We start from the raw sequence: 16,870 nt of genomic DNA, 5'->3' as shown, positions 1-16,870 counted from the left end.
AAAAGGAAGGGAATTCTGACACATGGTATAATATCAGTGAACCTCGAGGACATTATGCTGATTGAAATAAATCAGTCATAAAAGGACAAATATCCGATTATGTGAGATCCCTAGAGTAGTCAAATTCATAAGAGACGGAAAGTAGACTGGTAGTTGCCGGGGGCTGGAATGAGGAGGATGGAGAATCATTGTTTAATGGGGACAGAGTTCCAGTTTTGCAGGATGAAAACAGTTCTGGAGATGAATGTACTTAATGCCATCGAGCAGTACACTTAAAAAGGTTAAGATGGTAAATTTTAAGTTGTGTATTTTACAGCAATTAAAAAAATTTGGAACTTGGAGGAATAAATAGAAGGCTCCCTTTAAGCTTGGAAAAGTTGGAATTGTAGAAAATGTAATTTTGCTCCCTATGAATTCTTTTGCAGCATGTACTTAAAACTTATCAACCATAACATAAGCCCTTCAGGGGGCAGGGAGTGTTGTCTTCGCTATTATTTCCTCAGCACTTAGAAGACTACCTGGGGCTCAATAAAGATGGATGGATGGGATGATGGATGGGTGGATGGATGGTGCATAGCTGGATGATGGGTGGATGGACAGTGGATGGATGGATGATGGTTGAATGGATGGTAGATGGATGAATGATGGATGGATGATGGATGGGTGGATGGTGGACGGATCGTGGATGGGTGGGTGATGGATGGATGGATGATGGATGGATGGTGAATGGATGAATGATGGATGGATGATGGATGGATGGACTGTGGATGGATGGATGATGGATGAATGGATGATGGATGGATGAACGATGGATGGATGGTGGATGGATGGGCAGTGGATGGATGGATGATGGATGGGTGGACGGTGGACAGATGGGTGATGGATGGATGGACAATGGATGATGGATGGATGGATGGATGGTGGATGGATGGATGATGGATGGGTGGACGGTGGACAGATGGGTGATGGATGGATGGACAATGGATGATGGATGGATGGACTGTGGATAGAAGGAAGGGAAAAGAAAGAAGCGCCTTTTGCTGGATTCTCCCCAGCCTGTCGTCTCTCCTTAACTCTCAGTCCAGGATGGGAACAGCTGTCCCATCAGCCATGTGCTATGGAAGCCTAGACACCAAACCACAGTCTTGGGTCAGCCCGTTCAGCCATTTACTGTTTCTTATCTTGTCCTGACGTCTTTTACTGATTTCTCTGATTCCATTCTTACCCCTTCCTGTCACCTCCACCCTGAGGCAGGCGGTCTTCCCTCAGGCGCCCCATCAGGTCTCTCCTTTGCTTCCATCTGCATTGGCTCCCCCCATTCACATTGATGTAATACACATAAATTATAAAATTATAAAATACACAAATTATAAAAAATAATTCAGATTATTTTTGAAGTCCTCAAATGATTTTAATGTGGAAGACCCTGGTTTTCCTTAAGGTGGTGGATCTAAGTCAGTGGCTCTAGGGCAGCTGGGGAGGGCGTTTGCATTTTGAACTTGGGAGAAGGGCACCCCGGCTCCTCCCTGTTCACTCTTCCTTACTCTTTGGTCTCACCTAGTGACAGCATCCTGTTCCCTGACACGTGGAACTACGGGTACCACGGGCAGGTCACCAGCCTCCCCTCATAAAATGGCACTGCTTAACGCGTAGGGCTGCATGTTCACGGTAGGTGAAATGTGAATAAACACGAGCAACGTTTCACTGTACCGTCAAAAAGGTTGTTCGTTTGCTTAATTTAAGGATTTATTTTACACTGAAATGTGATTTTATTTTAAAAATGAACTTCAAAAAAAAAAATGAACTTCATATTGATGTAATACACAAATTATAAAAAATAATTCAAATTATTTTTGAAGTCCTCAAATGATTTTAATGTGGAAAACCTTGGTTTTCCTTAAGGTGGTGGATCTAAGTCAGTGGCTCTAGGGCAGCTGGGGAGGGCGTTTGCCCCCAGTGGAGTCTTGGCAGAGTCTGGAGACATTTTTGGTTGTCACAGCTGGGGAGGTGCTGCTGGCATCTAGTGGATAGAGGCCAGGGATTCTGCTAACCACCCTGCAGTGCACAGGACGGGCCACAGCTAAAAATTATCTGGCTCCGAATATCAGCGGTGCTGAGGCTGAGAAACCCTGATCTAAACAATATCTAATGCATATACATTTTTCCAACACTCTGACATTAAATTTATTTGGGATTGTGATGAAGAGGCCCTTAAGACTGCTTACAGAATTTGTCTAGAGATTCTTTGGACATGCTCAGTTTCAATTATTTATTTATTTAAAAAATATTTTATTGGAGTATAGTCGATTTACACTGTTGTGTTTCTTTTGTACAGCAAAGTAAATCAGTTATACATATACATATGTCCGCTCTTCCTAAAATTCTTTTCCCACATAGGTCATTACAGAATATTGAGTAGAGTTTCCTGTGCTATACAGTAGGTCCTTATTAGTTATCTATTTTATATATAGTAGTGTGCGTATGTCAATCCCAATCTTCCAATTTATTCCCCTCCCCCATTTTCCCCCTGGTAACCATAAGTTTGTTTTTACATCTGTGACTCTATTTCCGTTTTGTAAATAAGTTCATTTGTACCATTTTTTTAGATTCCGCATGTAAGTACTATCATGATATTTGTCTTTGTCTGACTTACTTCACTCAGTATGACAGTCTCTGGGTCCATCCATGTTGCTGTAAATGGCATTATTTCGTTCTTTTTTTTATGGCTGAGTAATATTCCATTGTATATATATACCGCATCTTCTTTATTCATTCTTCTGTCAGTGGACATTTAGGTTGCTTCCATGTCCTGGCTATTGTAAATAGTGCTGCAATGAACATTGGGGTGCATGTATCTTTTCAAATTATGGTTTTCTCCAGAGACTATTCAGTTTTAGAAAAAAATTAAGAGTAATACAAAATATATTTTACAAAGCAGAGGAAACTAATGCTGTATTAGCTAAAACCATTACCAGGAATAACCTCAGCTGAAAAGGAGAGCTGTGTATAAATTTCATGCAGTGTAACTTTGGTTGATTAAAAAGTTTCCTTTTTTGGTTAAAAAAAAAAAAAGCCAGGTTTTTTTTGGTTTGCTTTTTGTTTTACAGTTAACAGTATGTATCACTCTGTATAATGCTACTTCTCTCTTTTCTTTTGCCAAATAAAGAGGATAAAATTAGGCCAATGCAGGGTCTGAGGCTGTAGGGATTTCCTCTTGCTGTAGGTTGTATTCAGGAAGATGATGATAGGGAGGTCGTCATGGAAACACCTCCTGAGTCTCCTAAGCTCTGGTCTTTCTGCCCTCGCAGTTATTTCTAAAACATAAATATTGCTTATGATTAACTTATCAACAAGTATTTGTTGAACGCCCGTGTGTCAGGCATAGAGTGGGCCCTTCACTTACCTCATTTATAATCCTCCAAACAAGTTATGGAAGGTGGTCTCCGCCGCCACTTAGGATGAAGAAGTAGGCACAGAATGGTTAAATAATCTGCCCCTAGTTACAGAGGGCGTGAGAAACAGAATTCATTCATTAACTAAGTTCTGTCTGATCCCAAAGTTCCTGCCTTTTCTACCAGACCACATTGTTTCTAGCTTTTAACAGCTTCTTACTGTCTAAAGAATCGAGAGAGCTCATTGGTGTAGCACAGAAGAGGGATGCTCCCCATGTTACCCTAAAATCACAGACCAAGCCCCCGTCCAGCTGCACCTCCTTATACGCTTAGAGCCGTGCGTTCATCACAGTATTGCTAGCCCCAGAATGAGCCACATCTTTCTCTACCTTTCTACCTTGTATGTATTTTTTATAACTATTTTTAAATCGAAGTATAGTTAATTTACAATGTTGTGTTAGTTTCAGGTATACAGCAAAGTGATTCAGTTATACATACATATATATGTGTGTATGTGTGTATATATATATATGTTCTTTTTCAGATTCTTTTCCATTATAAGTTATTATAAGATATTGAATATAGTTCCCTGTGCTATATAGTAGGTCCTTGTTGTTTATCTATTTTATATATAGTAGTGTGTATCTGTTAATCCCAAGCTCCTAATTTATCCCTCCCCTCTTTCCCCTGTGGTGTAACCATAAGTTTGTTTTCTATGTCTGTGAGTCTATTTCTGTTTTATAAATAAGTTTATTTGTATAATTTTTTTAGATTCCACATATAAGCGATAGCATATACTTGTCTTTGTCTGACTTACTTCACTTAATATGATAATCTCTAGGTTCATCTATGTTGCTGCAAGTGGCATTATTTCATTCTTTTTTATGGCTGAGTAATATTCCATTGTATATATACACCACATCTTCTTTATCCATTCACATATCCATGGACATTTAGGTTGCTTCCATGTCTTGGCTATTGTAAATAGTGACCCTGTGAACATTGATATGCCTGTATCTTTTTGAATTATAGTTTTCTCCGGATATATGCCCAGGAGTGGGATTGCTGGATCATATGGCAACTCTCTTTTTAGCTCTTTAAGAAACGCTTATATGTATTCTTATTCTGTTTAAAATACTCCCTCACCGCTGAGAAACCTCACTTACCCTTTTAGGGATGTCCCTGGGGCTGTCTCCACTTGTACTTCTGGCAGTCCCTAGAGTTGACCTCAGATATTTCCAGCTCTCTTTCCAGACACGTAGAACGGCACTTCCCCACCCTGGGGAATTTGGGTGAGGCTGTGTGACTAGTTCTGGCCATGAATTAGGAGCAGAAGTGACTTGTGTCCCTTTTGGGTGGAAGGTTCAGCTCCCACTGGGAGACCCTCCAGAGCTCTCTCTTTCCCTCTGGCAAGGGGCGTGGCCACGTTTGGGATGGTGGCTCCTTGGTCATCTTGGTCCCTGCTGATTGATGAAGTTCCTGGCACACCTCATAACCCCTTAGTTGTAGCCGCATCGTTTAGAATGTAGACGGTCTTTGACATGTTTGTGTTCTCCAGAGATTGTGCCTTGATTCCCCAAGAGCCCAGCACCTTGCCGTGTGCTTATGCATGGCAGGTGTTCAGGGAAGATCTCTTGGAACAAACTCCAAGTCAGTGGTGATGTGAAGCTGAAAGGACCTTTGATGTTAAGCTGCTTTGAAGAATCAGGGATGGTCTGATCTAAATAAGAGTATTCAACCGGGACAGTACTGAAGAGAGTCCCAGAGAACGTATGCCTTTTTATATTTTGCTTTGGGCGCTATGAATATTTTATTATAGTTTTCGAGAAAAAAATCATCTGGAGATTTTATACGCATATAATTTAAGACACTTTTCTATACATATCATCTTTAACAAAGGGCCTGCTAACTCGGATTACATGCTGCTCCTTTGGTAAGTAAAGAGCTAGATTTTTAATCAAAGCCCGGTAATTTGCAGCTTGGAATCGGAGGCACCTATCGCCACCTAGTGTCAGTGTTCCTTAATTGCAGATTAAGGTTAAACACTGAATCTGCAAACAAAACATGTAACAGCATCTTAAGATATACCAGCAAAATGCCTATAATCCCTTAAAACTAAGTCACCTGTCATTATTTATTATGATATCAATATTGGCCTGATATGACCAAGCTAAGTGTTCTGGAATGCGGACTGGCAAACTGGATTGATTATCAAGGCCACTGCATACAGGCTTTGGAACCACCTTGCCTGAGTCTGTGATTTGTGTGTCCTGGGTAAGGGGCCATCCTGTCTTTAGTCCAGAGAGTTGGGATGTCCTTAGGGAGATGAAAGTTTTATATTTCAAGTTAATCCTGAAATTGACTCTTATATTCTTTTCATTTTGATTTTTAAATTTGTGGCAATTTCTAATGATTAAAGTCTACCATAGCCACCAAAACTAGCCGTGTCCTAAAATGATAGGTGTGTTCCCCAGGTATAGCCTACATTTATAGGGTTGATTGCTAGCCTTGCTAATTTGATAGGGATGCATTGAATCTGTAGACTGCCTTGGCTAGTAGAGTCATTTTGACAATGTTGAATCCTCCAATCCAGGAACATGGTATGTCTCCATCTGTTTGTGTCATCTTCAATTTCTTTCATCAGTGTTTTTTAGTTTTCTGAGTACAGGTCTTTTGCTTCCTTAGGTAGGTTTATTCCTAGGTATTTTATTCTTTTTGATGCAGTGGTAAATGGGAGTGTTTCCTTAATTTCTCTTTCTGTTCTTTTGTTGTTAGTGTATAGAAATGCAACAGATTTCTGTGTATTAATTTTGTATCCAGCAACTTTTTTACCAAATTCATTGATGAGCTCTAGTAGTTTTCTGGTAGTGTCTTCAGGATTTTCTATGTATAGTATCAAGTCATCTGCAAACAGTGACAGTGTTACTTCTTCTCCAATTTGGATTCCTTTTATTTCTTTTTCTTCTTTGATTGCCATGGCTAGAACTTCCAAAGCTATGTTGAATAGTAGTGGCGAGAGTGGACATACTTGTCTTGTTCCTGATCTTAGTGGAAATGCTTTCAGTTTTTCACCATTGAGTATGATGTTTGCTGTGGGTTTGTCATTTATGGCCTTTATTATGTGGCGGTAGGTTCCCTCTGTGCCCACTTTCTGGAGAGTTTTTATCATAAATGGGTGCTGAATTTTATCAAAAGCTTTGTCTGCATCTATTGAGATGATCATATGGTTTAGCCTTTGCTATTCTGTGATTTTGGTTAATGCTATGCCATTCAAAATTTAGTTGGCTTTTTTATGATCTAGAATGTAATGAAATGAATTGGGTAAAGACTCTGAACATGGGTGACCTGCTCCTAGACTTATGGCCGGTAGTCTCATGTCTTTCTTTATGACTTTTTTTGGATGATTACAGAAACATCAGTCATTTGTTTCTATAAATGTTTTATAATGCCAATTGAATGTGATGAAATATTAAAAATATCATTTATTAAATATTTAAAAGCTCAGTCAATGGAACTGGCCAAATCTCTTCATTCTACTGTCAGCATAAGGAGCAATTTAGAAATTTTGAGTTATAAAATTAGAATAGTGGGGAAAAATAAAAGAATGGGGACTAAGTATTCAATTATTATTCCCCCTGAACCATTAGCCATTTTCAGCTGCAGGCCTTTCCATTAGGGTAGGCAGAAATGCATCACAGGTTTTCTGCAGTTTGCTTTGCCTAGTATTTTTTACTTTCCTACTGAGCTAAATAAATCCACTTAGTTTAAGTCTCAGGGGTTTTATGGACTCACATATTGGAATAGTCTTCTTCAGTTTTATTTGCTGTGCTTATAATTTTATTAATAAAATCTTAAACATGAAAATAAGTTGGAATTGAATACTGCCGTTAATAGTACATTATCAATAGTGAATTGAACTAATAGCCTCTGTGTTTCAAAATGAGAGATTAGTGACAAACGATGGAGGTTTTGGAGTACTTTCTTTGATGGTCTTTTTTTTTTTTTTTTTCCACAACTCACACACACACACACTGTATTTTATTTTTACAAGAGATAAATAAACTGACACCAAGCATTGAAAATAGATGACCACAACAAAAGCAACAGTGATTGCAATTACCAAACACGAAACACACTCGTACTATGTCATAATATTGACATTCAGTCCAGTAATCCTCCACTGTAACAGCTCCTTTACTTTTGGAGTACCTTCTTTAAAATGGCCTGTTTATCTGTATGAGGTCTGTAACTCCAGCCTCTCTCGTAGGATAGTTTACCAAGACCCGGAGAGGACGGGGACTTTCAGCAGTTAGGGAAAACATTCAGCCCGATTGCAAAGCGAGGCTCTTTTCTGTGCTCGCTGGAGCCCTCGCAGCTCAAAGGCTGCAGCCAGCTGTGCGGCCGCGCGGAGCACTGTGCCAGTTAACTTGCCGCTGGCCTGGGCGGTATTTCTGGAGGAGAAGGGCAGGTGTACCACAACCAGCTGAACTCTCTCCACCAAATCTCTTGTCCCGGGAGCAGCTCTTGTGAGGCGAGATGTTTTCCAGAGGCACTATGAACTTTTGGCCTTTGTGACCTGGATTTGGGCTCGGCTTACTTTCCAGGCAGACCCCTCGGTATTTTGATGTATGCGATGCCTCCGGATTCTTGTCTCCTTTGCTTAGAACATCCACCTTCCAGAAACAAAAAATAAAAAAACATCTTCCCAATGTCTAAAACACCAAATCGTACCTTTTTTTTTTTTTTTTTTTTAAATCCTCAGCACCATGTTATTGTGGCCCGAGGTACTGGGAATTAGCAGAGAACAAAGGTCACGCCCTCCCGGAATCTCTGGTTTTGTACGGGTATGTGTGCAGGAGAAGTAACAACAACACAACCCCTTTGTGGCATCTACCGAGTGCCTGACACTGTCCTGAGCATTTTACACATGACTGGTTTGATTACACGGGAACCTACCAGGTGGGTACTGTTGCTGTCCCCAGTTTACAGATGAGGAAACTGAGGCCGAGGGAAGCCAGGTAATCTGCTCCACGTCCCAGGCTGACTGCCCGTGGTCGGGAGGAGTAGCAGAGAAAAGAAGAAGGAAGTGGGGGGCTAGAGGGCAGAGCAGCAGATGCAGTTATAATTGGAGGAGGAAACATTTGAACAGAGGCCTGAAGCGAGGGACCTTGTCAGGGCATTTGAGAGGTCAAAGCTGTTTTAATTATATTAAGATATGACTTGCCTTTTCCTCGTTTTCTCACGAGTGCGCAGCGGAGTTCTCTAGAGGCTGCATGACGTGTAATAAGCAGCCTATTGGCTGCAGGAGCGGCGGTGAGAACCCAGCTGTCTTCTGCTAAGCCAGAAGGTGAAAGGGTTTGCAAAACTATAAAACATTGCCAGTCTTCTTAGTAAACTCTGTTTTAAAAAATACAGTTATTTTCATTAAAATATTATTTATGATAACTTACAATGGTTTTTTTTTAAATGACTTAATAAACACTAACATTTTTCTTGGTTTTAACTTCCAGCACAGTAAATACTGATAGATAGATGGGCCCCACCTAAGCCAAAGCCGTTTGAGGTCCTCAGTACCTTTGGTGTAGACAGGTTCTGAGAGCACAGGCTTTGAGCCACCCCCGTGTGAGAAGCGGTCCCCCGGCCACCGTGGGAAGGAAGAGTCAGTGCAGGAGGCAAGGATACTTGGCTTTTGTAGTAAATCTAAGTGGGCAGCAGAGGAGGATGAGAAATGGCTGCGTCTGGGTTCATTTTGTGGGTGTGGATTTTTAAAGAATGTGGAAAAATACCCGTAACATAAAATTTCCCATTATAACCATTTTTAAGTGTGCAAGTCAGTAGTGTTGAGTTTGTTCTTTCATACTGTTGTGCAACCAACCCCTGGAACTCTTTTCATCTTGCAAAACCGAAACTCTATACCCTTTAACCAACTTCCCGTGGGTCTGGGTTTACTTTGAAGATGAAGGCAGAAGGATTTGCTCTTGGTTTAGATGCAGCATGTGTAAAATGCCTGGTGGATGCGTCATTAAGTAGAGAGATGGTAGCTTTTTTCCCCCCTCGCAGACATAGGCCTGCACACGCCTCCTCGTTTGGAATCTCACCTGTGAGCGCACTGGTCCTCCAGTAGGTCGCGAGGGAGTTAAGTGCAGGTGAGGCTCAGGTGCTTCTGACCCGCACCTTCTCCCATCATCACACAACAGCGAAAAAAGTAGTATCGCATCATGGTCACATTGTATTAAAGATGGTTAAACATTTAAATTTATTTTCGGTTCCTTCTGGGTTGACTTAAACTTACGGAAGAGAATCTGGGTAGTTCATTCAAGAAATAGGCACCAACTACGTGGAAATAAAGTTTCATAACATTCCTTTTAATCAGATCAGCTTCAGGAGTCGTTCCATGGTTAATTACACATCCTGAGGTTATAATGTGAACATTCAGAAGGTGAAAGTAAAAGGAAAATGGAAAGGTTCCAACTGTGAGATGAGCCCAAAACAAGCTGGTGGAGATAGGAACCCGGGGAGGGGCTTGGTGGCCACAACCAGGGAAAGTCGCAGCACAGACCCCCCTGGGGGCAAAGCCCGGGGCAGAACGAAATGGACAGAAACTACATATTCATTTTCTCAGGTAAGCGGACTGCCAGAGCAGATGTCTTACCTTAAAAACAAAAGTAACGGTGCTAGTGCGTAACTGAGTAGGAAAAACACCGCTTCTCCAATTATCCACCCCAGCCCTGTGGGTTGTGGGGTGTCCCTGGTTCATAAAAGAGGAAATTGAGATCAGGAGAGGTCAGTTATATGCTCCAGGTCACACAGCAAATAACAGAGGAGAGCTGGACTCTTGAGTCCAGGCTGGCCCGATCCCAAAGGGGTTTTTTTGGCTGCGCTGGGTCTTCGTTGCTGTGCGCGGGCTTTCTCTAGTTGTGGTGAGCGGGGGTTACTCTTCGTTGCGGTGCACGGGCTTCTCACTGCGGTGGCTTCTCTTGTTGCGGAGCACGGGCTCTAGGCACGCGGGGGCTTCAGTAGTTGTAGCACGTGGGCTCAGTAGTTGTGGCTCGCGGGCTCTGGAGCGCAGGCTCAGTAGTTGTGGTGCACGGGCTTAGTTGCTCCGCAGCATGTGGGATCTTCCCGGAGCAGGGCTCGAACCCGTGTTTCCTGCATTGGCACGTGGATTCTTAACCACTGTGCCACCAGGGAAATCCCGAAAGGGGTTTTTTCTTGAACACTGTGTTTTCAGTCAAGTTTTTCAGAAATTTTGCATTTCATTTTCTTTTAATACCTCATATTTGTAAGTTTATATTCATAAGTCTTGTTTCACCTCTTTTATGTTTTTGTTTGTAATGCTAATTTTAAATAAATAATGTATTATTATTGTCATAAAGAAATAACATTTTAAAATTGAAGTATAGTTGATTTACAATATTAGTTTCAGGTGTATAACATAGTGGTTCAGTATTTTTTAGATTATACTCCTTTAAAGTTATTACCTAGGGACTTCCCTGATGGCACAGTGGTTAAAAGTCTGCCTGCCAATGCAGGGGACACGGGTTCGAGCCCTGGTCCGGGAAGATCCCATATGCTGCGGAGTAACTAAGCCCGTGTGCCACAACTACTGAGCCTGTGCTCTAGAGCCTGTGAGCCACAACTGCTGAGCCCATGCTCCACAACAAGAGAAGCCACCGCAGTGAGAAGCCCATGCACCGCAACGAAGAATAGCCCCTGCTTGCCACAATTAGAGGAAGCCTGCGCACAGCAACGAAGACCCCAAAGCAGCCAAAAATAAATAATACATTTTAAAAAATTAGAAAAATAAAGTTATTACCTAATAATGGCTATATTTCTCTGTGCTGTACAATATATTCTTGTTGCGTATCTATTTTATACGTAGTAATTTGTCTTTAAAAAAATTTTTTTTTGAAGTATGGTTGATTTACAATGTGTTAGTTTCTGGTATACAGCAAAGTGATTCTGTCTTTTTATATATATAAAAAATATATGTATATATATATTCTTTTATATATATATTCTTTATATATTGGGTTGGCCAAAAAGTTCATTCGGGTTTTTCCATAACATCTTACAGAAAAATCCATACAAACTTTTTGTCCAACCAAATATATATTCTTTCTCAGATTCTTTTCCATTATAGTTTATTAGAAGATACTGAATATAGTGCCCTGTGCTATGCAGTAGGACCTTGTTTAGTTTGTATCTCTTAATCCAAGAAACAACATATTTTATTTGTAACTTTTCTAAGAGGGGCTGAAAACAGAGGTAGTAAGATATGATACCGTCCATAACCATCAGTCTTTTTTGTTTCTTTCAATTTCTAGAGCAATTTATTTCTTATTTTTGGTTGCTTCATGGCCTCAGATAATTTCTAAAGAATTTAGGATTTCATCCCATTTGGGCGTTGATACCAAACTTTGCCACAAAAAAAATAGCAGCGTGGCCTTCCAAACTCATGAGAGTTTTATTGTTTTAATAATGGATGTGTGTCTTCAAAAGCAGTCGAGTTGAAAATAATAATTCTAACCTGGCCTATGTCCTTTCTCCTTTTTCTGTTTCTGAACACAGTCAACAAGCACAAGCCGTGGCTGGAGCCCACGTATCACGGCTTAGTTACGGAGAGTGACAGCACCGTGCTCCTCGACCCGCCCCTGATCGCCCTGGACAAAGATGCACCTCTGCGCTTTGCAGGTACCGGCGTGTCTTTGTTCACTCCCCATGAGTTTGGGCTTGTGGGAAGCATTTCACACGTCCCCTTTGGGTTGTTTCTGAGCCTTTCTGAGAATGTCTTGATAGCTAAGGGTTGTGTGTGGCCCCCATGTACCATTTTTTTTTCCTTTTAATTTTAAGAGTTGGGGGTACCTGACCCCCCCAAAAGCCTTTACTTGTTGAAAAGCAAAATATTTAATTGCATCACTGCGTTCCTTGTCTGGATGTAACCAGAGAGAGAGCATCAAGACCAGTGCATCTCAAACTTTAGCATTCATGCAGAGCACAGGGATCGTGTTAAATGCAACCTTAAAAAAAAAAAAAAAATGGAAGCTTAGATACAGTGGGTCTGGGAGGACCTGGGATTCTGCCTTTCTAACCTGTTCCCTGGTGCTACTGGTCCATGCACGGCAAGGATCTAGGTAATTACGGCTCAAGATTTTCCTTGCACTGCCTAGGTTTCAGTTACCTGAAAAGACTTATTTAAAGACATTGAGCAATCTTTTATAAATGAATTCTTTTGGCTTAGATTTTACTTTCAGTAAATTTTTAACTTGAGTTACTTCATAAGATTGTCAGCTAAGTGTTTATAGGGACAAATCTCTAGGGTTGCTTTGGAGATTTGCTGCTTTGCTAACATTCAGTAGCACTTTGCAAATCAGAACTGTCCTTGCTTTACGTCGGGGCCATAGTAACTTCCTTAACTTGTGGAGGAACGGGCTGCTTCACCCTTTCTTTGCCTCATAGTCAGAATTGACATCGTGAAGTTAATTTTTAAAGAGCAGTTTCAGCATGATGTTTTTCCAGGACAAAATTTCTGTTTGTTCTGTTTGCCTCGGGACAAATGAGAAAAATTCAGTAGCTCGTGTAGATCATTCCATACATTAAATTTAGTATGGTAAATGGCGGCAGTGAATGCGAGGCTGCCTCTGAAGAGCTATTTAAAAAATGAATTTGTTCTTCTTTCTGTTCAAGTGCCACATCCCATTTCCAGGAAAGTAACCCAAGAAGCAGCTTGTGGTATTGGAGTCAGTGGCAGAGACAGACCTTTACAGTTAGTTTTACTTGTTTATTGGTTTTTAGACAGAAATCCAGTTAGATGGATGGTAGAGGAAGCGCTCTGTGCTAGGCGTACAGTATCTGTCTGGTAGCCAAGGGGATTTTTTTGTTTGTTTGTTCCTCCCCGCCCCCGATTTAAAATCATTTTTAGCATTACCTAGTGGTTTCCTCTGTGAATAGCTAGATTTTTGAGTGTTTGCATATACATATATACACACACTTTGCATGCAACACCTTTGGTTATTATATGCAGTTCCTCCTTATGGGTGTGATGTTTCAGTGCCTTGTAAATAACCTTAATAGGGTTATCTAGCTCATGTTTCTGAGGGGACTTGTACATCTCTGACATCTCATGCATTCTGAGAAGTGATTGCAGTCAGGAGTTCTGTATTTACTCCCCTAGGCCTCTCTTTATGAATTCTCATCTGTGTCCAGTCCTGTTGCTGGTGGAGCTCTGTCTCATTACATCACTCGTGATACATAACACTTATAAAGCATTTCGTGTCCCAGGCACTGTTGTAAGTGCTTTACAAATACGCATTTGTGTTTAATCCACAACAACCTTTTGAGGTAAGTATGCTTCCTGCCACCCCTGTTTTAAAAAGAGGAAGCCGAGGCACAGAGCAGCTAACTTACCTGCTCTGGGTCACACAGCTAGTGTGTGGCAGAGGCCAGATTCCAACCCAGGCAGGATGGCTTTTCACTGGCACCACAGGAAGGTACAAAGGAAGGGAAGTAGGAAATGAAAGGTACATTGAATACTAACTTTGAAGTCATATTAATAAAGTTACTTATTTTTTCTTTCTTGTTGGATTTAATTTTATTGGGTCATTTATCAAAACTTAATGTATTATTGTGAATGAAATAATACTTATAAAGTTTTATGTTTTTAGAGATTCTCAGGTATTTTTTTTATTGATATGCCAAAGTTATATATTGGGATTTTAAAAAACTATATAGAGAAGCACTTTAGAGCCAAGTATAGTGGTAACTTGATTGTATTTGCCATAGTGGACAGAAAAAGTAAGTATTTTCCTTCTGGAGATTTTCACAGGGGAGCACAGTTGCTCTTATATTCTTTTTTTAAAAATACAATTCATGTACCATAATGTATACAGCTTTTAAAGTATACAATTCACTGGTTTTTAATATATTCATAAGCTTGTCCAACCATCAGCCACGGTCTAGTTCCACAACATTTCATCTCCCCCAAAAGAAACCCTTGCACCTGCTAGCAATCACTCCCCTTGGCAACCACTAGTCTACTACTTGTTTATGGATTTGCCTATTCTGGATATTTCATATAAATATAACATGTGGCTTTTTGTGACTAGCGTCTTTCACTTAGCGTGATGATTTGAAGGTTCACCCATGTTGTGGCATGTCCTTCATTCCTTTTTATTGCCAAATAATATTTCGATGTACGGATGGACCACATTTCATTCATTCATCCATCAGTAATGGGCATCAGAATTGTTTTCACTTTGTGGTGATTGTGAATAATGCTGCTGTGAACATTCGTGTACGAGTTTCGGTGTGGACGTCAGTTTTCAGTTTTCTTGGTTATACACCCAGGGGTGGAATTGATGCTCATCTACTCTTCTATGAGGACCATGAAGCATGGTCCTCATCCTACCAAAGTGAGTAGCTGCACAGCCCAGGGAAGGGAACACCTGTCTCCTTCCCTCTTCTGTTGCCATGGTGCCCATCCAACTACCCATCCAGCTGCTATACAGAACACTGCCCCCACGAGGCTGTAGCGGACGGGTACGTAGGAAAACAAACCCTAGAGCCAGCAGCCTGTGCTTGAATCCTGGCTCTGAAACTTACTGGCTGTGTGGCTTTGGGCAAATTACGTAACATCTCTGTGCCTCACTTTTCATCACTTGTAAAATGAGGATAATATCACATACCTTACAGGGTTTGGGGAATATTAACGTATCTATGTATAAATATGAAGAGCTTAAAACAGTGCCTGCTATGTAGTAGGTGCTGTGTACAGTGTTTGCTGCTGCTGTTATGAATCTTTTAAAAATAGTTCTTTACTTAACATTCTGTGAGAACTGTTTTTCCATCTTTCTCTAATAGTCTTCATAGTGTTCCATTTTCTCACTGATTTCTTAAATAACTTTTGGGTAAAGCAGAGGCTAGGTCTGGAGCCTTATTTTCATCTTAGGTTGGTTTTGGTGGTGACGTTGAGTTTATTTTGACACCATGATGATGGTGGTGGTGGAGGCAGCAGGCACATCTGACATTTACTGAGCTCTTCAGTGTGGCCGAGGGTGTTCTCAGGGCTCTGCACAGTTACTTTGTCTGATTCTTTCCAGCAATCTCATGCGGTGGGTACTCTCATGCCCCCATTTTCCATATGAAGAAACGGAGACTCAGAGCATGTCTGTCAGCAGCATGACTACCGTATTCTCCATTTAATCCCCGGTCCCTAGACCAGCACCTGGGACTAGCTGACGCTTCTATAAATATTTGTAGAAGGAAGGAGTGAGTTTGCCCAAGATCACACAGCTCACAAACAGCCGTGCTGCCTTCGAGCCAGGCGGTCTGACTGCAGCGTGATTCTTAGTTCCACCGGGTCAGCTCTCATGATATTGACTTTACAACGTTGTAAACATTCTGGTCCACAATCTCATCCCATCACAGGACCTGTGTGTGGGTAACCACTGGAGATTACTCGTGCAGCCTCCGAAATAAATACCTGTGTAATGTGGGAAGCCTAGTCACCAAAGTGTGTTGTAAATTGTCACTCATCAGACATTCATGTGGAGCGCATAGGGTCTGGCCCACGTTGTTTTCTTGGGGGTGAAACTAAGAGAATAAAGTCTTGGTATTTGTCATGTATTTTAGGAAATCGAAACGACTCAATTCCTTATTCAGCCCCTTTTCCTTAATCTGCTGAAAGCCTGAGTAGAGGTGAGGGTAAGAACATGTATTGTACGTTTTATATATTTAATGGGGAGTTAAAAGCTGGGACCACTTCACAGGCCACATTGTTGCTGTTTTGACGGTTACCCCTTCTTCACTGCCTGTATCGGAAGCTGAACACCCTGCACCCCCCGCCCCCCTTTTTGAAGCTCTTCCCTTTAGTAGGTGGTTCCAGAAGCATTCTTTTTCCTGCCCTCCCGGACTGAGTACAGACATTCTACAAGATTAGTTAAAACAATTATGATACTAATGGAATCCAAAAGAAATTTCAGGGCAAGAACAGGAACTTTACTTTTGTTGATATTAGAACCAACTCAGATCTGTGCTACTTTTCTCCATAGGGCTTCACTACCACACATCTCTGCCCAGTTTTGCTTTTTCAGCATGTGCAACTGGGCTGGCATTGTGTTTGCAGCAATGAGTTGGATGTGTTAGGTTAAGCCACATGAAAATGCCATTTTTGTATGTTGAAAATGTCAAAATATTTGAAAAAATGGAATGTCAGAAATTTTATGTGATTCAGCCTAGCATAAGGCAATAATCAGTTGAGTAGCCGTTTTAAATAGGTAAGGATCTGGATGTCAGGACAGAAACTTCCTATTAACAGTTACTGACTAGAGTGAACTCATGTTGGATGCATTTGCCTCCAGGAAAGGTTTGAGATCAATAATCATTAAATATGAGGTAGCTTTGCTAAGTCTTCCAGAGAATGCAAGAAAGCATTTCTCAAAACACTGATCATCTAGGTGGGAAGGCAAAACCAGCATTGT

At 41.0% G+C, this 16,870-nt stretch overlaps 1 protein-coding gene across 4 annotated transcripts in view; it reads left to right on the top strand.

Annotated features, from left to right (window-relative positions):
- Positions 1-16,870, top strand: part of CLSTN1 (calsyntenin 1) — an 80,107-nt gene that overhangs the window by 30,476 nt on the left and 32,761 nt on the right. For all 4 annotated transcript variants that reach the window (XM_057545161.1, XM_057545150.1, XM_057545154.1 and 1 more), the window contains exon 2: positions 11,964-12,086. In XM_057545161.1, the coding sequence (XP_057401144.1) occupies positions 11,964-12,086 (123 nt within the window). The remainder of the gene's footprint in view (positions 1-11,963; positions 12,087-16,870) is intronic.

The sequence above is a fragment of the Balaenoptera acutorostrata genome, chromosome 1 (genome assembly GCF_949987535.1).
Source record: "Balaenoptera acutorostrata chromosome 1, mBalAcu1.1, whole genome shotgun sequence".
Lineage (NCBI taxonomy): Eukaryota > Metazoa > Chordata > Mammalia > Artiodactyla > Balaenopteridae > Balaenoptera > Balaenoptera acutorostrata.
This window is presented reverse-complemented; position numbering and strand designations above follow the sequence as displayed.